This window comes from Neopsephotus bourkii, unplaced genomic scaffold (genome assembly GCF_033783945.1).
Source record: "Neopsephotus bourkii isolate Nb327-2 ecotype Australia unplaced genomic scaffold, CSIRO-AGI_Nbou_v1 NB_1433, whole genome shotgun sequence".
Classification (NCBI taxonomy): Eukaryota; Metazoa; Chordata; class Aves; order Psittaciformes; family Psittacidae; genus Neopsephotus; species Neopsephotus bourkii.
Window position 1 is genome coordinate 5,419,461 of NW_026901910.1, and position 27,849 is coordinate 5,447,309.

General features: G+C 49.8%; 1 protein-coding gene across 1 annotated transcript in view; it reads left to right on the forward strand.

The window, feature by feature from the left end:
• Positions 1-22,152: 22,152 nt before the first annotated feature.
• LOC133220459 (protein CEPU-1) overlaps positions 22,153-27,849 on the forward strand; it is a 333,868-nt gene continuing 328,171 nt past the window's right edge. Inside the window, exon 1 of the mRNA XM_061368613.1 lies at positions 22,153-22,207. Within this exon, the coding sequence (XP_061224597.1) occupies positions 22,168-22,207 (40 nt within the window). The 5' untranslated portion in view covers positions 22,153-22,167. The remainder of the gene's footprint in view (positions 22,208-27,849) is intronic.

Genomic DNA, 27,849 nt, shown 5'->3' on the forward strand with positions numbered 1-27,849 from the left:
GACTGGCTCTTTTATCCCCCTCCTGCCCTGCAGACATAAGCCCTCTTGTTGCTGCAGGCTCAGGCCAAAAGCTGCCATGAACCAGGCTGTCAACGGGCCCTTTGTGCAGGGAGCAGAGGCAGATGGCTGCGAGGGGGAGCACGGTGTCCCTCTGCGTGCTGTGGGGGACCAAATACGAGGTGGCTTTGTCACATCAGCCCCTGCTGCAGTGGAGGGTCTGGAGGGATGTGGCTGCAGCGAGTGCCTGCAGCACTGGTTGTGTACGGTGCTGAACAGAGCCAGGAAAAGCAAGAATCATCGGATGCATAAGGCTGGAATCCCCTGAGCAGCATCCTCATTGTCCATCTCTCCCAATAGTGCATTTATCCCCCTTTTGCCCTCTTCAATCCCAGGGAGCTGCCTTGGGGAAGGCTCAGGAGCATCCGTGGATGTTGTCGTCCCTGTCTAGGGGCCCAAAGCTGGGTTGGACCAGCTCCAGGAGCATCCTAGAGGCTGGAAAACGTGGTGACTTTCCTTCTGAGAGTGAAGGCGAGGAGACCACAGGCAAGTTTTAACCTCTCCTTGGTGCTGATGGGCAAATGCCATGAGTGGCAACAGGAGAGGGCAATCGCTTGCTGTGCTAGGACAGCTTCATGCTACACAAGTGAAGATCCAGGTTGAGGTCTGAAAATGACACTGGTTTGGCCTTATATCTTTGATATTTCAGAGCCCATCCATCCAGCACTGATAGTAAACTTTCACCTGGGACTTGAAAACCCCTCTGTAGATGATAAGGATCAAGTTCCCTGGATGCTGAACACGTTTGCTGCAAATGAGCTTCAAGCACTCTTTATTCAGGGCCCTTATAAATGTATCACATCCAAATCTGGAGGATTGAGGTTTCTGACCCACTGTGACTACTTGGTTCAGTCCCAAACAAGCGCAGGCTTGGAGCAGGTACAAACCTTGCCTCTATGCAGCGATCGCCTATTGAACACATGTACAGCCCTTCCATCCTCCCCTGAATGCTCCTGAGTGGTTTGGTTGGCGAAAGGCTGAATTTCTCCCCAATTTAGCCAGCTTCATCATGTTTTAGGGCCTGCATTTAGTCTTTCCCCCCCCTCCGTGCCTGTTACAACAAGACAGAACCCTAACCCAATGGCGTGCAGAGTGGGTAGCAGGGATGCTGCATATCCAAGCCCCAAAAGAGCATCCTCGGCCGGTGATGCTGCTTTCTGTGCTAATTTGAAATGAGGTGAGTGATGGCAAATTGAGTTTCAAGGGCAGCAGAGACAACTTGTCAATTTAGCTTCGGCTCCTCTCTGTCGGTGCAATGCTTAAGAGCTGTATCTGAAGCTTGTTTACGGCAGTGGATAGAATAGCTGCAATCCCCCAGGTAGATTAAGCTATTTCTTCATTTAGGACTCTCAAAACCCTATGAAATTTGGAGGGATTTTTCTTTGACCTTGCAAAGAACAAGAACTGGCTTCTCCCACCACCTCTGTGGCTTTTCCTAGTGATTCTGGGGGGAAATAGGGCATGTCGGGGTGGAAATGGCCATTGGGGTTGTGAAGAGATGTGGGTCTGAGCCATGCTGCAGCACAGGGCACTCTTCCCACCGCTTTCTCCATTGGGTTGCAGTGACTGCATACCCAGCTGGGATGTGGCTCTTTGTGAGGTGATGGGTGAGCACGTCCTGTCCTCTTTGTGTGCCTCAGTTTCCCTGTCTTAAACCACCCTGCTTTTAAAACAACAGAATAAAACCACTTGGAGATTTACCTACAACTTGTGCTGGGCAAAAGGAAGATGATTTCTTCTCATGATGGCACTCATTTCACTCATTGCTTGCAAGGTTTATGTGCTGTCAAGGGCAGGGTTGCAATGTGAGCTGTCCCTACTGTTACCTTAGCTCTTCCCAGGGCTTTTCCAGCTGGAGCAGTGGAGCAGAGACCTGCAGAAATCTCTGCAGCTCTTTACCTCCTGCAGCTTTCAATGGGGCGCAGGCACCTCTGCCTGGTATATGGGAGAATCCCACCAGGCAACATACACGTCTTTAGGTACCTAAATGCCATTGTAGGTCTATCCCAGAGTGGATCAGAGCCGTAAGTCTTGAATCCAGGGCTCTGTCCATAGTTGCAGAATACCCTTGGAATATCCAGGGAAAGGTAGACGGAGAGTTAGCACTGGAGCAGGTAGACAAGGTGAAGGTTAAGGGGTGAATTGCCATGAGCAGGGGGTGAATGGGCAACGAGGAGTCAGTGATGCTGAAACCCCTCAAGCAGAACAAAAAGCAAATGGAGCTCTGTATATTTTAAGGCAAAAAAAAACCCCTCCATTAATAACAACCTGAAAGCTTTGAAGGCACGAGCGTGGCTGGTGACATCCCTGCTTACCTCCGCGCTCCGCTTGCGGCACATCCACTGTCTGATCAAGTCTCAGTAGCATGAATGTTCACAGCTGCATGTAGGACATGGAAGTGCCTAATGACTGCTGGAGCTGGCGTAATTCCTAAGTAGGTATGGCATGTGGTTGCTCTGTAAAGGATTTCGGGACTGACAGGCTGTGAAAAGTGATAGAGGAGAGAAATGCCAGAGCGGGGAATTAAACACATGCACAGATTAAATGAACTCGGTACTGACAAAGCAGGACTGCTCTGGTCCTGCCTCAGCCTGGCTTGGGCTCGGCTATGAGTGTGGTGGTTTGGGACACAAGGTGAGGATGGTGCATGGATGGGATGGGGTGTGTGGTCCAACCCTGGATTCACCTCATCCTCATCGTTTAGGGATGTTTGTCGGATGCTATCAAGGTTTCCATGTGGAGCAGGGACCCACCAGCTGCCTGCTGTGGATGCCAAGCTCCGGCTTGTGTCCTACCAGCTTTCTGAACCAGTATTTGGGGTAGGAAGGTGCAGGATCCATTCTCCTGGCCTTTAGGCTGTACAAACACTTGCTTGGAGGCATTCGGCCTTAGAAATCCCCTTTCCTGCCTATTTTCACCTCTCAGCCTTCCCTCCCTTCCACACACACATCCTCTCCCCAGGTTTCCATTATGATAATGCAGAAATTAAACTAACTTTCAATATTTTGAAACCAAATGATGAACTCGTGGGCTGCTTTTGTTGCTGCCATATTGCCAAGAGTCTTAATGGGCCTATTTCCTATTGAAATACACTTCATGTGCCATTGCTCAGATGGTCAATGGGCACCAGGCACTATAACCATTCCTGGTTATGCACTGAGAGCAAGCGGTGGGTGTGTGGAAGCCTAATGAAAGATATTAGCAGTGTTTTGGAAGAGAAAGAAACACCTGGCAAGGACTGTGGAGTGAAGAGGGATGTGGTGATAGCTGAGCATCAGGATGCTGGTGGAAAAACAAAGGAAATTGGGACCCTCTGCGCTGTGTGTGTCATTTAGGAGTGGAATTGATGGGTCACTTCTTTGTATTCCTTGTTTTTCTTCCTTCTACCCCTGTTGGTAATGTAATTGAATGGGGGGGAAGCTTATGAGCTCCAAAGACGAGCTCTTTAATTCACATTTTGGGCCAGGACAATGCTTTGGGCTTTTGGGCTTGATCCTTGACATTGGAAAACCATTTTGGCTTCAATGAGCTGCTAAAACATGCTGAAAGGCAGGAGCTTGGTTTGTTCTGTGGCTCCCGGGGGCTCCCAAAGGTGAGCAGGAGCCCAGCCTGGCTTTGAATGGGCACAAATGGTTTGCTTTTGCTGGAGCAAGTGTTCTTCCCGCTCTCCCTTGGGGGCTGTCAGGGTGATGATGAAGCAAATAGAATCAATAGTCCAGACAGAGCCCAAAAGAATTCAGAAGAAGCATCCCAAAGCGGAAAAGCCTTGGAATAAATATTATTGAAGCATCTTCAGCAGCAATAAAAAGATTAATTTGCTATTGCAGGAAAGGAAAAAAAACCCAACCCGATGATGTGTTTGTGCTAAAAATTGCTGCCAAGAATTGCTTTCCCTCCAGAGCATTCTGTTTTACTGGGGCTTGCCTCTTCTCCCTCCCCTTCTTCCCTCCTCTCACAGATATCCGTATTGCTGCAGGTGATGGTGATGCTCTGATGTACTGGTAGGACATCCCTCAAACATCTCGCATGTCTCCCCAGGGCTCTGCCACTCAGCATTTCACTCTTTCCCCCCTCTTTTCCATCTTGAAGAAGCTGATTTGCCACCGGCTGCTCCAAGAGGGGTTTGCAGCATCTGATGTATGGCCACATTTGGAGCCCCAGACTACACCAGCCTTAATAACATTCTTCTTTACAAAGTGCTTACTGTTAAATATGCATGAGATGATGCAGGAACAACCACTGCCATCGTCCACGAGGGTGTGAGTATCCTTTCTCCCTATGGTCTCATGGCTCTGTGTGTTGGAAGGCAGGTAGGCAGCATCCTCTTTATCATTCCTACATAGCTCTGGACTCGCCAAGGCTTGACCTGCCCTTACTAATCGTGTTTTTAATGGCTGAATATTGGGCATTACGGATTTACTGAGGGCAAGGGACTGTGTGTGGAGTCAGAGGGTTGTGTTTTTAAAGCCCTTTTAACTGCTCCAGCCTGGCTGGGGTCCAGGGGATATGATTTTTGTTAATGTACAGAGGATGGAGGCCTCTGCTCTGGAGCCAGGCTGAGAGAGCTGGGCTGGGGCAGCCTGGAGAAGAGAAGGCTCCTGAAGGGGAGACCTTAGAGCAGCTCCAGTGCCTAAAGGGGAAACCCAGATAGGGGCTTTGGACAAGGGATGTAGAGACAGGCCAAGGGGAATGGGTTTAACCTGGCAGAGGGGAGACTGAGCTGAGCTCTTAGGCAGAAGCTCTTCCCTGTGAGGGTGCTGAGGCACTGGCACAGGGTGCCCAGAGAAGCTGTGGCTGCCCCATCCCTGGCAGTGTTCAAGGCCAGGTTGGACACGGGCTTGGAGCAAGCTGCTCCAGTGGAAGGGGTCCCTGCCCATGGAACTGGATGAGCTTTAAGATCGCTTCCAACCCAAACCAGTGTGATTCCATGATAATATGCTCTCAATTTAGGGACAAACTATCCCTCTGATCTGAGCCCTCACCACCCCGTGGGAGGTCTCTTAGGCTTTTACACCTCCCTTTTGGCTCTTGTTCCACCTGTAAGTCTTTTAAAGTCTCCAAATGCCAGTTAGGTGTGACTGGAGGGGCCAGAGGTGCCTCTTTCCCTCCCATGGAGAGCATGAAAGCACCGTTAGTTCCCAATGCCTTTCCTTTGGTTTGGGATGCTTCATTTTGACAGTCATAGATCCTGGCTCTGTTCTCCGCACTGGGAATGTAGCACTGCTGGCAATTCTAGCGTTACTTACAATGCAGCATCATTAAAGCATATATTCTATCCCAAGGGGATATGGTCTAAACTCAACATTTCCAATTGTTTTCAAGTTATCTGATTTTATCTGAGCAATAACGATCTACAAATTGCACCAGTCATCTCCGGAGCCGGCTTTCCGGGAATGTCCTCTTTGCATCAGCTGCTGGGGAATTGCTTTATTAAGCACAACCAGCTCTTATTAGCATCTCCATCTGTAAGTTTGGAGCTTTTGGAAGGAGGAGGTGCCTTCACCCATCACCTTGTAAAGAGGGAATGGGAGATGCAGGCAGAGGAGCCCGCTGTCCATGATGCTGTGGCAGCATCAGGCTGCCTGGAGGCACATTGGCGCTTGGGGAGGTGCCAGCCAAGCTCCTGAAAACCCACATAAGGACATGAAAAACCCACACAGGCAGCTTTAACTCCTTCAAATGCTGCCTTTCCCATTGTTATCCTCGGGAAGGGGGTTTGGTTGGGTGCCAGGCTACGTTTCCAGTTGGCGCTCCCTTAGTTTGATTTGATTATCTGAGCGCTGAGGATCTGCGGAGCAGTTTTTGTAGCCTCCAATTCAGCACAAAGCGATAACACCACGAGCCTGAAATGCTTTTTACTCCACTAACTTCCACTCAATGATAGGGGGAAGAGCTCAAAACCCAGTCACGGTGGCAGAGCAGTGCTGCAGTACAGCCTGCTGCAAGCCAAGGCGCCTTTAATGAAGAGATTACAGTAAGGATGCTTTTAGGGGAGACAAATGGGGGTGATTCTGGAGCTTGCTGCTTGCTACCTATTTATTCAGGCAATTGGCTGGGTCATTAACAATTTATAGGGAATGCTGGATGCTGCCACCCCCTTATCTCTCCCTTGTGGTGAGCAGAAGTGGTCCCTTGGGATTGCCCGTGCTTGGAGGAGGCGCACAAATATAGTCAGGGCTGTGCAGACCCTGGACTGTTTGGATGTGAAACTGTGGATTTAATCTTCCCAGAGGAAGGTTTTAACCCTTCTAAGAGAGAACAAGAGGCTGTTGTTAAAAAACACAGATAAAGGCCTGGGGGTTCATGTACTGGCATGATTTTTATGGTTACTCGAGGATGAAGACTTATCATCGATGTATTTCCTTGGCGTATCTGTATGGGTGGTGCATAAGGAGCATGTATGTGATATGTGATACCCAGTGCCATGGGACTGATGCACTCGAAGCCTCCTTTGCCTCCCAGCATTGATATTACTGTGAGCAACAACCAGGGGATGTCTGGGTGGGTGATGTGGGAGAAAGGGATGAAGGACCGATGGATTGGCGGGATGCTGGTCCATAAGCTTGAAACCATCCCAGCCATCCCGCTGCCATAGGGTGAGCCCCCAGAATGCACGTGTTGTGCTTGAAACAGGCCATCTAATATTCCTAATAATTTCACAGAGAGTTCTGTTCGTTTCTGAAGCGAGAGGAGCCACTTGTGTCATTCCGCCCGGCTCTCTTCATGGAATAATCCCCCATTGAGATTCCAGGCACAGCTTTGCTAATTAAAATGATGAATGCCAGAGGAAAGCTTTGGGTTTGGAGCTCTTTTTTCCCTTCTCCTGGTAGGTCTGGTTGGTATCTGCACACACAGAGACTGCTTCAGGCTGAGGATATTTGCTCGCTGGATGAGTACCTAGGATAGATAGAAACGCTCCTGTACCCCCACACAAATACTGCCTGAGATACCCCATTAAAGCTCCTTCCAGCCTGGGGCTTGTGTCTGCACATGCAGCCATCTCCCACTGTGCCTTTCAGAGCCAGCCTTATGCAACCACATCACCTGCCCCTGAGGAAGGTGCTGAGCTTGGGGATGAGGCTTCATGGGTTGAGCATCCTTCCCATGGCAAGCTGCAGCTTCTCCGGGGACACTGGCCTTGGGATGTGCTAGGATGGGGCAATTCTCCACTGCTATCCCAAGTGTGTTAAACAGCTTCCATGCTGCTCCCTATTGGTGACAGCACATCTGAGTCTGGTGAATGATGCTGGAGCTATGGGATAGAGAATGAGGAGCAGAGGACGCAATTCCCTTCCCAAAGCATCACTGGGGGCTTTTTGGGTTGCCCACCATCACTTTTCTACTTTAAATACCTTGTGTGTTCAACTAATAGAGCACAGGCTGAATGAAGACATCTGATGGGCTCTCTTATCCTGTAATCAAAGCTGGGTTTGCAGTATAGCCTTGACTACAGCCATGGGGAGGCACTTGAGAATGGTGTTTCCATGTGGTGGGAAGATGTGGGAGCAGATGTGTGCCCTGGCAGGTTGCAAGTGAAGGGAATGAGTGAGCAGAAACACATCAGGGTGGTTCATGTGGAGGATTGAAATGTCTCTGTCATGTGCTGTCACCGAAGGAGAGCTTTAAATAGGAGCTCTCTATAAGGTGCTTGCATAACTGGTGTGCTAACATTAGCTCCTGCACGGGGCAGGGAGGCCCTATGGGGAAGAGGTGCTGAGCCAGAGGAAACAGGATTATTTAACCTGGGTTTTCCCTTAGTACGTTCTCTTTGCCTTCTCTGTGGTTTTGGACCAGCTAATGGACATGATGGTCAGGTTGGACATGTCCCGAGGGTTGCATGCACATAAGGATGCATCCTTCACCTGTGTGTCCGTAAGGATGTATCCTTCACCTGTATGTCCATAGGGATGCATCCTTTGACATGTTGAATGTCCATGGGGATGCATCCTATGCATCCAGAGGATGGCAGGAGGCTGTCACACCCCCTTTGTACCAGGCAGGCTGTGGGGCTTGCAGAGACAGCTCCTTCTGTGAGCCTGGACCATTCACTATTGTTCCTATCCCAACAAGGTAGCTCTTGTCCCAGTGCTGGCTCTCAGCTGGAGCATCCCGTATCCCACATCAGAGGCTTCCCAGGGCCGTGTCACTCTGCCCCCAGTCCCAAAGGATGGACAGAGCTGTGTTTGGCTCCTGGCTGTCTTCGCCTGCAACACAAGAGGTTTGCTCCTTGCTTCCCCAGGATAGCGAAGGCTGGAAGTATTTACTGATATAGTAGTAAAATGCACAAAATCCCTATACCTGGGCCAGAGGGAAAAGATCTCAAGGGATTTGCTCAGTGCCTGCTTACTGCCATGTCCTCTGAGAGCGCAAGGAACAAGTGACAGCCTTAGGAAACCGGTGACAGACATTGGGCTAAGGGATGCAGAAGGAATGCGTGTATTTTCCCTATTGAAACTGGCTTGTCAGCTCTGGAGCATCTTCTGTATCGCATCCATGTGGGTAGCAACTCTGCAGGTGCTTTTCTGCTCAGTTCCTCATTGTGTCCCTCTTGAAATGGTGAAACTCGGGTCCTCCGCGTGCTGTCATTAAGCTTCCCCTTGGTGACATCACATCCCTATGCTCTTGGGACCGTGCAAGGAGAGAGCTTCCAGCTTAACTCTCATTTCCATCCCTTTTTGGCTGTGATCCCGCAGCGAGTTCCTCTGCTTCTGATCCAAACAGCTGTGCCCTGGGGGCATAGGGAGGGCGTGCAAACCTTGAGGCAGATGCTCTAACTCGAGCTGCTCTGTAATTGGGATGATTTAAATGGGGACGAGACCAGGTGCTCCGTGCAGTTCAGCGCTGTTCCTTTTCGGATTGGAGCTGTTGCAGGGACTGGCTTGGTTTGGTTTTGTTTCTCCTCCTATGTGCTGATCATCCAACTGTCTCAGTGTTTGGGTGAGATGCGGAGATGCTTAGGAATACCAATAATAATTAGAAAGAACAGGAACTGGAACCAAACCTGCAGCTTGGTCAGCGGCCATTGAGAACAGCTCAGTCCTGAGGCACAGAGACCAGTGTGAAACCCCAGTGATGCTCTGGGTGATGGGAGGTGGGGTTCAATGGGTAGCAGCCCCCTGATATCCTCTAACCCCCTCTGGAATGTGTGTTTTAAGACGTGTGCAACTTATTTTCCCTCTCCATTGAGTCACTCGACTCCGGCATCCCACCCTCGGAACCCATCTGGCTTTCTGCCCACAAGATTATGTTCTATAAACCACCCCTAAATGCAGTGTCTGGGAAAGTGCCTTTATGTTTTAATTCCTAAATAGGCAGGCAAAATTGAGTGCTCTGATTGGCATCTGCAATCAGAGCCCCATTCAGCGGGAGCTGTGAAGGGAGCTGATTGCACCGAGCGCGGCTCTGACCTTCTGGGGCCTCTGCTGCTGCCTCTGCTTCATTAACAGGATAAATATTTCTCCAGAAACAACATTTCCGAGCTGCCAGAAGCGATGACAGGGATTCTGTGGCAAGGCAGCGCCTCTATCACACTCCGCAGCCAAAGATACGGGTGGTGAACAGGTATTTCTAGCTGGGAACGCTGCTGGGAATGGCTGGGGACACCTGGGCTCCGTCCCTATGCTGCCACCAAGTGCCACAGTGTGGTTCATCCTCCCTCCTTCCACGTTTGCCTGTACTCAGCGGCTTTGATCCCTCCTTTTCCATTGTGTTTGATGCAGAGCAAGGGAAATGGAAGGATTTAAGGCCAGGTTGGACACAGGGGCTTGGAGCAAGCTGCTCTAGTGGAAGGTGTCCCTGTCCATGGCAGGGGGTTGGAACTGGATGAGCTTTAAGGTCCTTTCCAACCCAAACCGGTCCATGAGTCTATACTGTCTTTAATGGAGCTTTGCTATGGCTCCGGTGTCACTGGGATAACATCCCAGTGCCATGGCAATGATGGTATTAGGACAGGGGCACTCCTGGAGCACATCAGGGGGGTGGGCATGGCTGATAACCTCAGTCCTGTGCTGTGATTGGTACAGCATCAAATGCCACCATGTGCCAGAGCCTGCTACCCAGTAACAGCATCTGCGGCATCAGCTGGGCCCCTGCAGTGAGTTACAGCCTGGTCTCTGCTCCAGGGGCCTCTTAGCATCCTGCAGCCGGTAATAGATGTTTTTAATTCTCAGGGAATTATTGAACAAACATCAGGGAAATATGTTTTACAGCCCAGAGCTGGCGCTGAGCATCCTTAACGCTGTTATTGGAGACGAGGCGGATGATTTAAGCAGGGACCTCTGACAAAGACACACACCTGGCCATGAATAAAAGGCTGCAATTAAATACCCACGCTGTTAATTAAGAGGAGGATGAGGGTCAAGTGCAGTGCCCGTTTCCAAGGTCTCCCAAGCCTGGCAGATGAGATGACAGCTCTGATGCCTCCTTTACCACTCCTTGGCATGCAGAGGGGGCACCAGCTGTGAGAAGAGGTCCCATAAGGGCATGCATGTGTCGGGCACCTCATGTTAGCTGTGGGCTGCTGCCACATCATCTCAGCACAGAGCCAGGCTGTGTGGTGATGGAAACAAGCAGATGCTGCCAGCTTCAAGAGTGGGAGCTCTTATCAGAGCAGAGCAAACTGCCCTTGTGGTTGTGACAGCCATCAGCATCCCAGCTCCAGCCGGAGCAGGGAAAAGCTGCTGCATCCCTTCATGGCATAGCAGTGCCTTGGCGGTGACAGCTTCCCTTTGACCTGCCAGCCTGCCCCAACACAGTGGGGTTCATCTGTTTGTTCTGTATTAGCAAAAGGCATCCCATCACCCGGCAGCAGTGAGGTCCTGAGCTCCTGCATCACCAGAGACAGCTCAAGGCAGCTCACGGTGCTGCTATAAGTGGATGTTGCTTTGCCCAAGTGAGGGGCGAATGCAACCTGCTCCAGTTTGGGTACCCGCATCTCTGTGCAGAGATCCTAAACATGAGCTGTTGTATCTATATTGCCCACTCTGCGCATGAAGAAGGTGCTATTTGCTTTAAAGGTGGCGTTGCCCAGCTGCAGTTTGGCGTTTGTGATAATCCATGTGCCAGGGTATTCCATGGCAAGTGCCCAACAGCCAAAGGATGCCAGAGCAGAGCTGACTTCAGAGGGAATGGTGAAGGAGGGAATAGCATCTTCATGCTGTTGTGGGCTGAGATTGAGAAAGGGAGATCTCATATAACAGACTCAGAGGTGAGGAAAAGCTCCATTTGCTCTCCTTTTACCTCCTCCCTTGGTCAGCTGAGATGGTTCCTTTGGTGTTAGGGTTTGCAAAGACTCATCTGGGCTGCTTGAACCCACCTCCTTTAGTCTCAGCAGCGCACACCGAGGCATGGTGCATCCTGCCCTGTGTAGCATCTTTGCTAGGGACCGAAAAGATCGCTTAAAACCCCACTCCTAGAAACACGCTAATCCTAGGAGGGCCTCGGAAGCTGAAATCTTCTATTTTGGCTGTCAGCGAGCTCTAGATGTGCTGGTAAACACTGCTTTTTGCTTCATTTGGATGCAAGGATGAGCCTGTGGGAGATTTTGGGGAAGCAGAGCTTGTTTGCATGCATGTTTAAGCGCACAGGCCTACTACACACGTTGGTGTACAGTTGGGTTCACTTCACTTGCATCCCGTGTAGGCAGCCATGCAAGGAAATTACTTCTGCATCACTTGTGTTCCTCTATTACAATAAAAGACCAGCAGCTGGTGAGCTCCTACCGCTCCTCATCTGCCTCCCCTCAGACCAAACAACATCTTTCCTCCAGTGTAACTTAGCTTTTCTCCACCTACACATCTCAAACCGGCTTCAGGGTCCTACTCCACAGCTTTCCTGCTGCCTGTGGCTCTTGGGAGAGCAGGGGGGTGATGCAAACACTGTATTTGTGATGTTAGTTTGCTATTAGAAGGGTTCTGTCCTGCCTGCAGCCTCACGCGAACAGCTCCAGTCCCCATCTCCCATAGGGCAGCATAGGTTGGGAAGCCCTCTTTGCAGCTGGATCTCTGGGAAAGCAGCTCCCTGGGGCTCTGCAGGAGTGAGTCTGCACCACTTCAGACTGGCTTCAGCCACACTGTGCCCAAAGGCGCTGGGTTTGGTGGCGGCAGCTCCCAGTGCTGCCAGTGGAGAGGCGGCAGCGTGAGTTCATCCCTTCCTCGGGCTTCAGAGCATCCCCACATGAGCGCATTGTTATGAATTCCCCCATGGTGGGGAGCAACTTTGATCAGAGCTTGCACCTCATTAGACAGCAGAGAATTGAGCCGTGAGACACGGATCCATAGGCAGCCAGGCTTCATTAGCTGTGCTGCTCCTGGGACCGTCTGCTCAAGGAACACGTACATGCGACAGAATTGACTTTGGGTTGTAATTATTCTTATGAGCACTTGGTGTGTGTTCCCTTCGTGTTATTTTGCCTCACAGCGGGCTCCGGGTGGGCAAAAGGGGCACGTGTTGTGTTGGCAAAGCAAGCCAAACGTTTCCTTTGTGTGCATCCATCTGCTATGCCCAAGGGATTGTATTTGGGCTCCTCCAGCTTTGGCTCCCAATCTCCCAGCGTGTATCCGTGTTTCTCCTAATGCTGCATTGCAGGAACTGACTCCTGACCTGTGCTGAGCTGATGTTTTCATTCAGCCCCCAAAGCCCAAGTTAAACACTGCAGTTGAAGAGCACCAGGTAGTAGAAATGTCAAAAAGGAACATTTTGACATTTCCCAACCAGAACTTTTCAGAACTCAATGAAAACAGTCGGATGGAGAAGGCAAAGGCATTGATTTGAGGGCAAGGAAGCAGGTTTCGGAGCAGCCTAAGTCCCTGTGGGCCAGGAATCTGGGCTCTCTTTAGCTATTAAGAACTGGCTGCAGGTTGGGGCTGTGTTTGGAGAGCTTTGAGCGTTGTGTGAGCTGAGCTGCCTGGTTTCCATGCTCAGCCCTGCCTCTGCCCTCGGGTTTGGAGGAGCCTTCACTTGAGCATCCTTTCAGGCCAGCCCCAAGCATGGAAGTCACAGCGGCGCGTCCATAAACCTAATTCCTGTAAAGCTCCTCGGTTGAAAGATGCAGAGGAAGATAAATGGGGCTCTGAAAAGCCTGATTTGCACCATTCTCCTTCTCAGCTGTGCTTTGAGAAGAGATGTGGCAAAATACAGAAGCCCCACGTGCTACAGACGGACCCCACAGCTGAGGGGAAGGATTGACTCGTTGGCAGACAGTGTTCCAGTCGAGATCACAGCTCGGGGAGAAAATAGAAGCAGACAAGGTAGTCCTGGTACTGCCTCCAACCTGCTCGATACAGAGATGGAGAAGAAAAGCCGAGTGCAGAGCAGATGAGAGAGACATTTGCCTCCTTGTGTGCAGGCTGACAAGGAGCAGGGATGGCCGAATTCATCGCAGGTTCTCTGTTGAGTGGAGGGGGGAATAGGAAACCATCCAAGCTGATTAGTGAGAGGTCTCTCAAAGAGACAGGCTGGCTGGATTTAATTCCCTAGTCAGCATTCTCAGTACATTGATCTGCTCCTAAGTAAAAGGGAGGGGGAGAAGAGAGAGGGATGGTGGGAGAGGGGGGAAGAGAAAAATTGGTTTGGAGGTGGTGAGAGAATGAAGATGGGGGGAGAAATGCGTGGAAATGGAGAGGAAAAGGGCAGGGATGCAGGAGGTGGCAGGGATGCAGGAGGTGGCAGGGATGCAGGAGGCGGCTGGGATGCAGGGATGCAAAAGGCAGCTGGGATGCAGGACCAGCCGTGGTGATGCTCCAGTTGTGCCACCAGCCAGCACCAGAGCTGCCACATGTGATGAAGGCAATACTGGTGCAAAATGAGGGACTCCAGCTTGGTTGTCCTCAGCTAGGTCTCCATGCCCATCCTAAGGATGCGGCAGCCCTCTGTCACGCTGCTGACAGTGACTGAGGAAGGGCAGGGGATGCAGGAGCAGTCAGACATAGCCCTGAACTGTCTGGGTGGGGAAGGAGGCTGATGAGATGCTTGCATGGAGCAAATGCAGGTAACTTTATCATCTGATACCTCCTGCAACACCAAGGCTGGAGATGGGAGAGATAAAGTCTTCGCAAGACAGGATCCCCCACTTGCGACAAGCACGAAGCTTTAATTTCCAGCCCCAGCTGGTTGTGAGATATTGGGCATTAAAAGCACATTATTCTGAGTACTGTCTTAGTTCTTTTCCACTTCTATTCCTCACTTGGATTCCAGCTTGATTTTAGTGTGTACTCCCTCAAGATGCACAAGTACCAGAAGTCAGTGCTGTATACCATCCGAAAGCTCAGCCTCCCAGCTTTCACATGGTATAATTAAAGCATTAATCTCTTATTCCAGCAGCCTGTAAGACAGCAGCTGCTAAAATAACATGGAAAGACTGCTACAAAAGGCTGCTTCCAAGAGAACTACAGCAACTTTGAGGGTCTGCAAACATCCTCTGGTGCTGAGGAGGGCCCAGGGGCAAGATCAGTACTGGCCTTTGAAACTAGAGGCTGCTGTTGACTCTCAAATCTGAGCTTCCTTTACCAATTGCAACCTGCTATGAGGCACAATGGGCCTGGAGTTCTTCATGCTTTGGTGAGCTTGGGTTGGGCTGGTGGCTTCTCGCATCCAAACTGGCTTCAGTGTGGTTGAAACCATTGGGAAATGGAGCCTCGAGCTTGGAGTTGCTGGGAGGGATGGTGCGGTGCAGGTCTGAGATCCATAGTGAGGCAGTTTCGCACTGCTGGGCTTTTTCTTGATGTGGGAACATTGATTATCTTTAATTCTTTAAGTCACCTTCGTGGCTTCCTGGTTTGGGGTTGGTTTGCTGTGCTCAGAGGCTGTTGCAAGCAGCAGGACCTTGTGTGTGAATTGCTGCAGCAATATTGGGCTTTAGGGGAAAGAGGGCACTGATATCCTCTATTGGGAGCTCTGCAGGAAAGGGATGGCTCCTGCTGCTTGGTTACAGCAAGACTAAAGCAAAGGTACCAAAGTATGACTGTATGGAGAGTGCCACTCATCTGTAAGGTTTGATTGAAGGGTAACAGTGAGTGTTCAGCCTTAATGAAGCACTGAGTATTGGCTTCAGAAGCTTCCTAGTCCCAAACGAATCCCTTTTCCTTTGGTATCTAGCTGCCCGGTGCAAGGGAAGGGTTGGGATCGAGGCTTACATTTGCCAAGGTCCAGTTTGAGGCTTGTGTAAATAAGGAAAGCTGAATGACCCATGGAGAAACAATAGCCTGGAGGCTGTGGAGATGCTCACTTGCAGGCTGGATCTCTGCGCCACTGTGGACCAACATGGTGTGCAGGTGGACAGCCTCCCTTACCATGGGCTGCACTATGGTGCCTTTTCACTGCCCTTGGCGGCTGCTTTCACATATTCTCACTATTGGTTCCATCAGATATGGGGGAAGCTTCCAGCAGCTTCTCCCAGAAGCCATCCCTGTAGTAGCCCTTGTGCTACCAAGCCCTTGACATGCAAGCTCAGTGTACAGGGTTTCTCTTCATCAAAGCCTGAGCTGCTGATGGTTTTCATGGCTTGATTAACGCTCCTCAGACCGATTTCCATTGGCTGCTGCAGAGGAGCAGAAGGAGATGGATGTTTTCCATTACTTGATGTAATGACTATGAGGCAGCCTAATGAAACCTTTACAGCCAAAGTTTACAGAGAGCCCACAAACAGTGATCAATAGCCAGGCTGGAGCTCCCATGCACAGATTAGTGGGAGACCAGCGAGGTGAGACAGAGGATGGAGTCAGGAGCACTGGAGCAGGGAAAGGACAGAGGGAGGAGCGATGTCCTAGGTGGGAAATGGGATATAGAAGGAAGGGAGGTGCTGGTGGGATGTATTAAGAGGTGTGTGGTTGGAGTAAAGATGGTGGTACCCAAGGTGGGAAGAGGAGAAAGGACTCTTTGGGTCCACTGTGGTGTGGCAATGGGGCTCAAAATGCTGAGCAAGCATGAGTAAATCCAGCCAGGAAAACCTAAAGGCCCCATTAATGGGGTGGATTAATCTGCTCTCGCTTGCATGTCTAAAAGCTACATGTCAGCATGGGGGTTGGTTGCCTCAGGCTCTTTCCTAGTCGGTGGAGAGAAATAAGCATCTCCAGAGGCCATTTATCTTTTCCCAGTTGGATGAATTGCCCTCTAGAGGTGCTGGTCTCTCTTCACTGACAAGAGCTCTGGGTATGTCTTCTAGATGTATACTAGAAATATATGGGAGGGATGAAGGTGAATCCTGCCTGTTGGAACTGAAAGGAAACCGGGACTCAGGATGCAGGGATGCTCTCAGTAGCTGGTGCAAGGCTATACCTAAAGCAAGGGGATAACCAGCCTTTTAGGAGCTGCCCCCTCCTGTGTCTTTGGCATCCCAAAGGGTATTTTCCCATTGAATCTCCTGCCCAAAGGTGGAGTTTCTTTTGGCATTAGTCACACATACTTGATGACTTGGTATAAAACCTAGACAGATGCCTTGCAAGCATATTTGCTGCATAGCTGCAGGTCCCAAGTAAAGGCACTGAAACTACTGGTCTTCATGAACAGCAGTAAGCAAAAAGGTTTGCATGCAGTCACTGGGGTGATGGGTAGCATTATAAATCCATGAACCAGAGGGAATGGGAGGAATTACCAACCCCCTTTGCTCAGTGCGTTTTGTCTTCCTAAAAACTATTCCAGAGATGTCAGAAACAAGCTATGTGCTTCCACAGCCCCTTGTGTCCTCCTTCTGTATTTCAGATGAATAATAGAGAAAGGAATAGTTTTCTTTAAAGAGAATGACTTGAATGGAGTTGGCTTTAGAAACAAAGAAGATGCGCACAGTAAAGCGCCGTGGCACTCGTCTCTGATTGCTGTTAGAATGGAAAACTTGCCTTTTTCAGTTGTTATTGAAGTAAATGAAGTTGATTGTCACAAAGTTGGGTGTGGGATCAAAACGGTGCCGTTGTGAGTCGTGGGGAGATGAATGCGTTTCATTTATCCCTTTGGTAGCTTCAGGAGGCAGCTGTTGATTGGCTCCAGCTCTTGGCTCCCTGCTTCCTATCCAAGATTCCTGGAGGATTTTCCGTGCTGGGGTTTTGTCTCTTTGCTGCGCCTCTGTCTTAGGGCTGGGAAGGGTAAAAGAGGACAGGGAAACATGTTGGTTTCTTCCCTCCTCCCTCTGTCAGTGCCATGAAAGCCAAGTCTTTGCCTGTTGTTTTCTGAGCCAGAAACTCCATGGAAGCTGCTCAATCCAGGCAGGAATCAGGTGTTGCTTCCAGATTGCCTTGGCTTGCAGATTTCTCCATCAGAGTTGCTGTCCACAGGGAAGCAAGGCTGCATCACCAGGCAAAGGATGAATGGGCAGCCAAAGGGGATGCAGGCTTGGCTGGGTTTCAGAGGCTCTCTGGGTGTGAAACAGAGTCCTATCAGAGAGATAAAAGTATTGTGGTGACAGGTTGCGACTTAGTTGGAAGTCAAGCTGTAGGTAAAGAATGTTCAGCTCGGGACAAGGCACGATAGATCTGTTGGTAGCCCTCCAAAAGCATTGTCTCTGATCTTGCTTGGATCAGAGGGATGCTGCTGACTTCAGGTCGTCATCCAGTTCATCCATGGGTAAACGCATCCCTCTCATAGCTTGGGTATCATACTCATAGGTATCACTGCTGCCTTTCTCTAGTGCTGCCAGTAATAAGTCAAGAGAGCGTTCACCTCTTGGAAATCAGGGTGGTTGGATTTATTAAATGCATTGGAGGAGGATGAGAAGAGCTTCTGGCAAGGGCAATGCAAACAGAAGGGCACTCAAGGCAGGGAAAGGTGTTCATCAATTGGGGTTAATGGGACTGATGGAGAGGGAAGACACTGCCATTGAGATTTCAGCCCCATTCCATGGTGAAGGAGGCATTGAATTCCAGATTATTGCATGTTTGCTGCACAGGTGATGCAGGCAAAGGCTAAGTCTCTGTTTCCACTCACTGGGGGGGTAGAGGCTGGGATAGATGGGAATTTCCTGGGGTTGAACTGTGCACTTTTGCTGCTAAATATCATCAGTGCAGGAAAATCCTTTGCTGGAAGAACAAATGAACCCAGAACAAATGAAGGGCAACATCTTGAGGCTGAAAGGGAGAAGAGACGGGTTGCAACCATGTCTGTGCAAGAAGTGGTGCCTGATAAAAATCAGCAGCAAAGGGAAATCTTAATAGGAGGGGGATGCTGAGCTGTGATTAATGTGCTGGTAAGAGCCACGCACCATTCCAGTGCCTTTGTTCTCAATTGGAGTGTTGGAAACTCACCTCACCCAATGCTGTGACCGTCCCATGTGTCCTGGGCACCATCTTCCACCCCATAGCCACGTCTTTAAGCTGTCCAGTTTGGTTTTGGATGATGCATGGTGTAGTAACCACAAAGTGAAGCTACATAAAGCTCCAGTGACTTGTGGTATTCAGTGAGCACGAGAGCTCAGGGCAAGAGCGAATGAAGGACATGGTTTTTGGAGAGGAAAAGCAGAGAGAAGGAGCCACAGGAGCCGTTGGCACTTGAAATGTTTGCTGCTCTGATATTGCTGGCTGGAAGCATCACTCCTCCCTCTGCCAGTAGGTCTGTGTACACTCAACTTGCGCCGCGGTTGCAATTACACCTCTCTAAAGTGGTTTTCTGTCACTGCTTGTTCTGCCCGAGGAGCAGGACAACCTGTCCCAGTAACCCAGCCAACACTGTAGAGCACAGAGCCACTCATATTTGGGGAGCAAACAGTATCTGGGTGCCTGGTAAACCCAGGGCAGCTCTTGGGTCGATTTGTTTCTTGTCAGTGTTTGCAAAACTGGAGCTGGAAGGAACAGCTCAGGAATAATCTCTCCAGCTACAGTTTTGTGCCTTTTTCCTCCCCCAAAATCAACTGCAAACAGGCAGGAAAAGAAGGCAAAGAGAGAGAAGGTTGGATTGAATCTTTCCCTCATTGTCTTGTCTGGTTTAGCTTGAATTGGAGGCAGGCCATTGGGATACAGCAACATAGAGAGCATCTTCAAATACACTTCGGGGGTTGATTTCACAATGAATTAGGGCCAGAAGGGACTTTTAGATCCCATAACCTCAGAAAGTCATTAGATGCCTCTTTTCCTGTGCTTAGGATTTTGTGTTTGTCGACCATAAATCTTTCCAGAAGGTGTCGAGGGTTGATTTAAGGACCTCAGGAGATGCTGAATCCAGGTAGTGGCTTTTAAAGGTTAATCACCCTCACTGCTAAACATTAGTGCTGGGTTTAATTCGTCTTTAACTTGGGGTTGGTTGGGATTGAGGTGTCCTTTCCTGCTGAGGGAAATCACCTGGCATTTGCTACTGTCATCAAACTGTACCTCCCTAAAGCCTAAAGAGGTTCTCCATGGCCTTCAGCGGAGCTGGTTTTATCACCCAATCCTTGTATCTCATTTCCAGGTCTCTCCCTTTCTTACTTACTCTTTAATATGGATACCAGAAAACAACATGAAAAGGGCTCTATAAAGCCTTTAAAAACAGGACTTGGGAATGGGAGCAGGTCTGTGTCATGCTCCTCCACTGCAGAAATAACCCTGTTGAACACAAAGGGAGCTCAAGCTGGGCTTGGGCCAGAAACAGGGCAAAGGAGAGAGGGGGGAGAAAGCTTTGTGTTCTAAAAGAATGTAATAGATTGGAAATTGCCTTTCTCTTAATGAATGAGTCACCCAATTATCCCAGCCTGAGCACCTGAGCCTGAGATTTGAAGTCTCCAGAGAGCCTTTCCCTTTGAACAGTATTCATTACGATGAGCGTTAGCACATTAGATGGAATCAGCAGAGGAGGGAGGCTGTGATGATGGACAGCACTGGGGCAGCAGTGGGTTACCTCCCCCACCACCACCACCATGTTCCATTAGTGCCACTGGCATATGTGGCATGAATTTCCAAGTGTGCATCTCCCAGTGATGTCCCCAGAGGGTTTTTCCATCCCAGGAGGGGGAATCTTGGGATCTCGAAGGTGGACAGGAACCTTTTTGCCCCAAACTCTGCATATTTTGGGTAGGCTGATTCCCCAGGTAGGGATAATGTGCCTTGAGCTGCCACCTGGAGACACCAAGGGCTCTTCTGTGTTTGACTTAACTTGGGTAACTCAAGGAGCAATTGGCATGAAACTACACCTGTTTTAACACCTTAAGTTGTTCAGTCACTATGGACCACAGCTGAAGGAACCTGTATCTGCAGCTTGGAGACAGCTTGGGACTTGGCTGCTCAGCTCTTGGAGCTGCTGCTACCTCTTTACTGAAACAGCTCATCCATAACCACAAACCCCCTGAGCGTGGTGAGCTCCTTGTGCTTGGAGTTCCAATGCTGCTCAGAGGAATTGGAGTTTGCCCTACCTGAGATGGATAAATTGCCTTCCAGGTGGTGGGTGTTATCCTCCTTGGATAACAGGCAGGGAGGAGGGTGCTTTGAGCAGTCACACAGCTCTATGAGATGAGTGAGAGCTATCTAGGAGGAGGAATGACTCTCTTCTTTGCTATCATGGAGGGTACTCAGGATCTTTGCCAAGGGGTGAGTTGACCTTGTCCCTTTTGCTGTTTAGAGCCCTGGTTCTTGCAGGATGGGAGAGGGATTTTGGGTGTTAATCCCCTTCCTCATGGCAGGTTGCTTTCAGAGCTTTGGGCAGGCCTGATGCTATGGGCAGGGTGCACCGTGGTGCTCTGCAGTGGTTGTTATCCAGCTGCTCTACATCTTCAGGGCAAGCCATGGCTCAAGAGATGCTTTTCACCACGCCCAGGAGGCAACAGGGTTTCTGGCTTGAGCTCTTTGGGATGTGGCTTTGAGGGGGTTCTAGGATGAAGGGAGAAAGGATTGGGAACATGGATGTGCAAGATGCAATGAGAAACAACTGCTTTTTGCTCCCCATCCCCTGCTAATTTCGGAGCGTATTTGAGGCTGTGTTTTGCCTTTGGTTGCCCCTGCAAGCACAGACCCCCTGCTGTGTGTTTTGTAGCTGAAAACCCACTAAAACCAGTGCTTGGGGGAGGAAACATCCCTCCTGGGGTGCGTGTGTTACCTGCGCGGTGTGCAACAAGCCTTTCCTGGCCCCAATTGCCACTGCATGCCTTAAGATAGCAGGGAAGGAGCCGCAATGTGCTCTTGCTACCCTTTGCTCTGTGCTCCTCACACCTTGGGCAGCAAAAGAAGGCAAAGACCAGTCTGAAGCAGAGATATTGGCTGTTTCTTGCTTATTTGTGTGGCTCTCGGGGGATGCTGGGGGGGAAGATGTGTTTTTACAGCGGCCAGTGTGAGGAAACAGACACATTGGAGTTCAATTTAGACCCCCTTTGGGAGCCAGCAGGTGATTAGAGAAGGGAATTAGCATCTTGCCCAGTGATTTTACATCCCTCCCGGGCCAGAATGGGCTAAAATGCCCTTGCATGGGGCTGGGTGAGCTGTTGTGGAGCATGTGGGCTGCAGCCGAACTGGCTCTATGGAGACAGGGGTATAATTATCGCAGCTCCGCTCCGTCTTTGTGCTCCTCTGCAGGCCGGAGAGCTCTGCTGATGGATTTGTGCACCTTCCCCTGTCAGTGCTTAAGCAGCACCTTGGAAAACACGGCGAAAAGGAGCTCCAATTTATCTCCAGGGGGGTTAAGTTATTTGTATGGTGATGGATGCTTGTTTCCTGGTGGTTTTAGTTTGTTCTTTCTCCTCAATGCTGGAAGCTTAGCGCAGAGCAGAGCTGGTGCAAATAGAGGTCACTGGATTGCAGGGTGAGAAGAGATATGGGAAAGGCAGCACTGAGGGATGTGGTGGAGCTGTGAGTTTACTTCAGCTCCAGGTTTAACAGTGATCCTGTGGTTTTGCTCATAGTTATGAGACACAACGTGGATTCGCTTCTCTGCGTAGCAAACCACTTCTGCATCCTTGTGTATAGACCCTGAGGATGCTCACTGCTTAAGGACAGTTTTACCCACCCCAAAACAGGAGTTTCTTGTGTTTTCCAGCTCAGGATTGGGCTATGCAACGGGGAAGGCTTCTCTGTGTCTCCTTAGGTCACTTTATGCTCATAAAAAATGGTTATAAAATGTTCATTTGCTTCTCTGGTAACTAAGCTTGCAATGAAAGGTTGAATTCTCTGCACCTTGCGTGAATGAGCATCCTCTTGTCATTGCAGGCAGGGCCACTTTGACTCTTCTACCATGGATTGCTGCATCACCCCAAGGAGAAGACATCTCCAAGGTACTGTGCCATGGTGTGTGTTAACCTGTTGTCAAAGCAGGCTGGTTTATCCTGTGTCTGGGAGGTGTCAAGTTGTCCTTGCAGAGTAGTTTTGGGAGCATGGATTTGTCTGCCTGGTGTTTGGGAACTCCTTAATCCAGAACTGGAAGCTTTTGAAAGGGATATTTGAAAACCTGGTGATGTTTCATGCTCAGGAAGCTTTTGACCCATCTCATTGATGCTCAGTTCTTGCATTGCTAAGGAAGGAGCTTAGAGATGTGAATTAGGCAAAATACAGTGTGAAATCTTTTGAGATATCTAAATCTTGTGCATATACACACAGGAGCTTCCCTCTCCTTCAGACTTCATCTCTGCCTCCTCAGTCTTGAGCCATGTCTGGTTATATTATGCTCCAGCAGCTGGGGCACAGTGGGTAGGAGCTAGTGAAGAGCATGAGCTTCCATTCCCCATCTCCCTTTCCCTGTGTTATCCTGCTCCTCTTCCTGCTTTCCTGTGCTCCACAGGGCTCCAAATGCAACGTCCCCATGTAGATCTCATACTGGATGTGGGGGCTGTGGGAATTATAACCAGCAGGCTGGGGGCTGCGTGTTTCCAAGACTTATATGTTTGGCCTTTTGCAAGGCCAAGAACCACATCAGAAAAGGTCAGTTAGGCTGAGAAATCACTGTTTCTTCCTAAATATAATCTGGTTTTCATGTGCTTTTCCTATTACTTTTACTAGCAGATGCTTGGCTGTTGCAAGGCTCAAACGTGTTGATTGTGCTTTGGCTCTCTCCTGTGCTCCTTAGCTATTTGGTGGTGTTGAAAGAAGAAAGTTAAGCATATGCTAGGCAGTGCTGGGTGTATGTGGGATGTGCATCATCCTTCCAAGGATATTGGTGGAAAATAACACCAAATCTTCAAAGGCTTTGAAGGTTGTGGCTGATCAAGGGTGATGCTCTTGTTGCTGTGTCTCCAAGTCCCATCCCACTGTCTATGGTCCCTGCGGGTGGCTCTGGTCCAGCGCTGGCATCCCGCAGCACTGCTGCAATGCCCATGGTGCAGCGCTGAGATCTGAGGGCAGAGACCATCTTTCTTCCTCCTGTGGTGTCAGAGCTGCTTGAGAGCCCCTTCCTGAGGCTGCTGCAGTCGAAAGGGGAGGGAAAGAGGGATAAAACAGCAAGGAAAGGCAGAAAGAGGGGAAAGGAATGGAGGGAACGAGCATGGCAGCTTGAGTGACTCCAATGATCTCAAGCTTTCCCCATCATTCAGTGACGCTGTGTATTTGTCACCTAATTTCATCCCAAACACCCTAAACTGAAAATAAAACACTGTTTAATAAACAGCAGCCAGCATTTCATTTCCCTGCCTGCTCTGATAGCAACTGCTCATTATTCCAATGATTTCCCCCCACTGTAATTACTCGGAACCGACTATTCCCAGCTTCCTCCATTGACTGGTCTATCTGTACACAAGCAAGCTGAAATATGTATATATTTGGGTGTCCTATTGAAAACTCAATAGGATCCAATTTCTGTTGCTATTGCGTTCCCCCTCTGCATGCCTCCCCTCTCCAATGCGCCCATGCTACAGCTGCACGATGGAGAAGAAAGGATGCGGCGTGTAGCATGGCCATAAACAGCAACCTCCAACTGCAATGGGGAAAGAAGAATCACTTCCTTGTACCAACACACTCTCGACAAGAGCTGCCTCTTTCTTTTCCTTGATGATGTTCTTTATTTTCCTTCCTTTTCATTGCTACCACATTCAATTGTCTGCCTCACCCGAGCAGGTCACAGAACTAATCTTGAGCGAGAGTGCTTTGAGCCGACTCTATAACACCACAAACCTTTAAAGCTTGGGGCGGGGAGGAAGGAAAAGGAGCATGCAGGGAATGTGATCAGTTTGGGGCGAGGAAGAGAAGCTCAAGTTGCAAATGGGGGTTATTTGGGTGAAATGAAGCTTGTTCCTCTTAGGGATGGCTTCCCCGTGTTTCTTTCTCGGCACTGGGAGATGTGAGTTAGATGAGGGGGGGAAATATCCATTAGGCAGTCCCAAATGGCAAATTTCATGCCAGAAAGTGTTTTGTAACATGCAAGTTTGTTTTCCCCTCTGTCCAAAGGCTCTCAGTTGGATTCAGAGGCATCACACCAGCTCTGGAAAGCAGAATAGCCACTGGGTGGGTTTGAGCACTGATGCTCAACCACTGAGGATGGCCCTTCCAGAACTGGGAATATTGACTAAGAAATAGCATCTTGGTGGCTTTCTGTGTGTTCCTGGTGAGTTTGCTCAAGAGAGATGACCTGGGGTAATGTGCCTGTGGGCTTCTTTATTGCCTACAAGCCAAACTGGTGTGTTGGTCACTGCCAAGCCCTGGCTTTGCCACTGTCACCACTAGCTTCAGAGGGGCTGGATAAGAGCTGTGCGAGTGTTTTCACCCCCAAAAGCAAATATCCCATTGCCATGTTTAGGGTGGTTGGAAATGAGACAATCACATTGCTCTGAGGGCAGGTATTTTAAACCCAATGCCTTGCACCGTCTTCCAGGGCAGACCCAGGCTGTTGGCTGAGTCTTTGTCTTCACTCTCCAAGTCCCGGAGAGGGTGGTAGAGAGCTTGAAGAGGAGCAAAACATGCCAAGAAACATAGGGATGTGCCAGGGCTATGTCACCCTCGAGCCCAGAAGCACACACAAAGCAGCAAACATCCTGTATCTCCTCAAGCCATCTGTTTGCAGAGTCTTTGCCCATGCAACCGTGCCTCTTCCCTGGGTGGACTTGTTGCCTCCTTGTAATCTGTAGGTAAATAGACAGCTAATCAACTGGAAAGCAGGGATGGAGGTGCTGAGCTGTGATAACAGTCCGGCTGGGATAGGGAATAACAGCAGCACAGGCTGGAAAATGTCGCTGCAAAACCTTTGGAATAAGGAGGAATCTGGTTCGTTTGGGTAGAGGAATAAAGGGAATATTGGAACCAAACAGACCATGGCCTTTTAAGCACCTTGTACCAACCTGCCAGTTCAAACCCACATTGCAATGTGCTTGAAATGGGGAAGTGAATTCTCTAGGTCCTTGTGCATGAGGGAAGGATGTGGTTTGCAAGCACAGAGTTGCATCAATCCCCTTCCTGCAGGGGATGTGAGTCATTCCTCCCTCTGAGATCACAGCTTTGGGGCTTAAACCATTAGGGGAAGGTGTATCTCAGAGCTGCAGGGTGCTATTTCATGGGGGGCATGTTGTTGGGCTGAACCAGCCCCTTCTCCATCCATCCTTTCGTCTGCTATGAGCATCATGTTGTCCCATCACCCTTTGCTCTGCTGTGAGCATCATGTTGTCCCTCAGAACATAATTTGCCATAGTGGACTAAAGTCATTGAATGTCTTGAGTTGGAAGGGACCCATGAGGATCATTGATTGCAGATCAATTTTAATGGGAAAGAAAGGATGCTCAGCATCAGGTCTGGTTCCTGGGTCTTTGTGTCCTTAGGACATGGGAGAGCCTGCTGCTGAGGCTTTTGGTGTTGCAGATGTGAGCTAAAAGGAAACCCAGCAAAAAGCACTTGGGAAGGTGTAAAGGGGTGTTTGGGAGCTGGGGTGGCGACCCAATGCCCTTTAGTCCATGCATTTAATGTACTCGGTCCTAATCTCACTCTAAACAGAAGCGATCTTGCTGAGTTCAGCACTGAAGGAGCAATAACCAATGAAGGAAATGAGATGAAGGAAACTCCTAAGAATCAAATGTGTTAGAAAGGGCTGGGGAAATGCCAGGGGCACTGCAGTGAACGACTTCCCTGGGAATCGAGGACAAATAAAACCCATGCCCCCATCTCCCTCTTCCCAGGCGCCGTACACCGATGCCTCAGCCCGGTGTGACCATAGCCGATGCTTTCAGGGTTATTTTTGCACTGGAGTACAACAAATCCTCTGTGCTATGGGGCCAAGAGGAGGATTCGTGTCGCTGCATTCAGAAAAACTAACCTCTCGAGCTCAAGGAGAGCTGCTTCAGTTGGCAGTAGCATTATTCTGTCTGGAACAGCCTTGAGAGGGCAAACAAAACCTCTGTGCTGTGGCTCTTGTTTCTAAAGGCTCTTTGCAGGCAGCGCTGCCTGCTGTCGTGGCTTGCTGTGATTTCCTATGAGCCGAAATTTACCCAAATGGATGAAAATGGGGTGCGGCAACCCAAGGGAAACAATGGTCCCAATGTGGGCTCAATGAGGATGTAGTAAAGTCTTCTGCTCAACTTGCCGTGGTGCTGTTGGTAAATGCTCAATGGGGATTGTGGGCTCTCATCTGGAATGGGGTGGAGTGGAAGGATTTGATTTTGGCTGTGTCGAGGGTGTAGTAGATGTCACAGTGATGGGCTGCATGGCGGTTCTCCCCCAGTGTGGTCCCCATAGCAGCGTGGGGATGTCCTTCACGGAGCCTGGGCACCCCAAAGCATCTTGACAGCAGCCTCTGCCTCAGGTCCCTACCCCTAGCACTGTGTGAGGATGACTTGGCAGCAATATATTTACTACAATTACCATCTCTGCTCCCAGAGGAGGTGAAAAAAAGAAGAGATGAATAATATGTTTTGAAGGTGTCATGGAGTGAAAGCAAGAGAGGAGCTTGAGCCTGAACTTATGAATAACTTATAGGCTTCCTCCCTTGATGCAGTCACTCCATTTGGGCTTATCTTTCTCACCCGGAGGAGGTGTAATTAAAGGAGCAAAGCCGGGCACCCGCTGCCTGTGGGCACTCGTCTGTCTGGCTCCATGCGTCCTGTGCGTGCAAGGGCACGGGGGTGCAGGAATGCCTTGGTATGAATGTGGGCTGGAGTATGTGCTGAGTTCAGCTTTATAAATGCCTCCCCCCCTTCCCTTGCTATCCCTTAAGAAGGAAAAGGAGTTTTAGCACATTGGGCTTGGATATTTCTGTGTAGCGGGTGGAAGCATTCCCTTCACTCTCCCTTTATGCCTGTGCAACTGAGAGCAGGGAGGGAAAAGGCTGCAGGAAGAAGGAGGCAAGTCCTACAACCCTTCCTTAGGATGGGGGAGATTGTTGTGGAGTCTTGGACACGGCTGGAAGTTGCCTCCCTGACCTCATGCAGTGATTTAGCCTTTCCAAGCCGCCTTTTCCTCACTGTAGAATGAGAAGTAATTTGCTCTTGTCTCAACACCTTTCTCTGCTTGCTGTATTTTGACTCCAAGAGCTCAAGGGAGGGACTGTTTTCTACCGGGTGTATGTACAGAGTGGAACAGAATGGAACCGGGATCTTCCCGTCAGCCACGTGAATGCTATTGTAACGCATATGGTAATTATAGAGATGTATACGTAGGGATGGTATGAAAACCGCCAATGAAACGTGGCATTTCCCAGTGGAAAAACGGCTGTGGAATAAAACCATGCCTGGGAATGTCAGCTGTAGCAAGGAATGTCTATTAAAAATTACACAGTGCTGTTGAGCAAGGTCACAACGCTCCTTTGCGAGCCAGTTAGAGGGTTTGATTCAGAGCAGCACGTCACCTCTTTCCATTTCCCCTGCAGCCTTTTAGCTGAGGTGTTGGATTTTGGTTTTCCAGTCAGATCCAGAGGGATGGGGGTTGGAATATCATCTGAAATTCCCCCCAGGAATCGATGCCAAAAGGCGCCTTGTGCGGCTTGATGCACATGGAGGCACGATGTCCC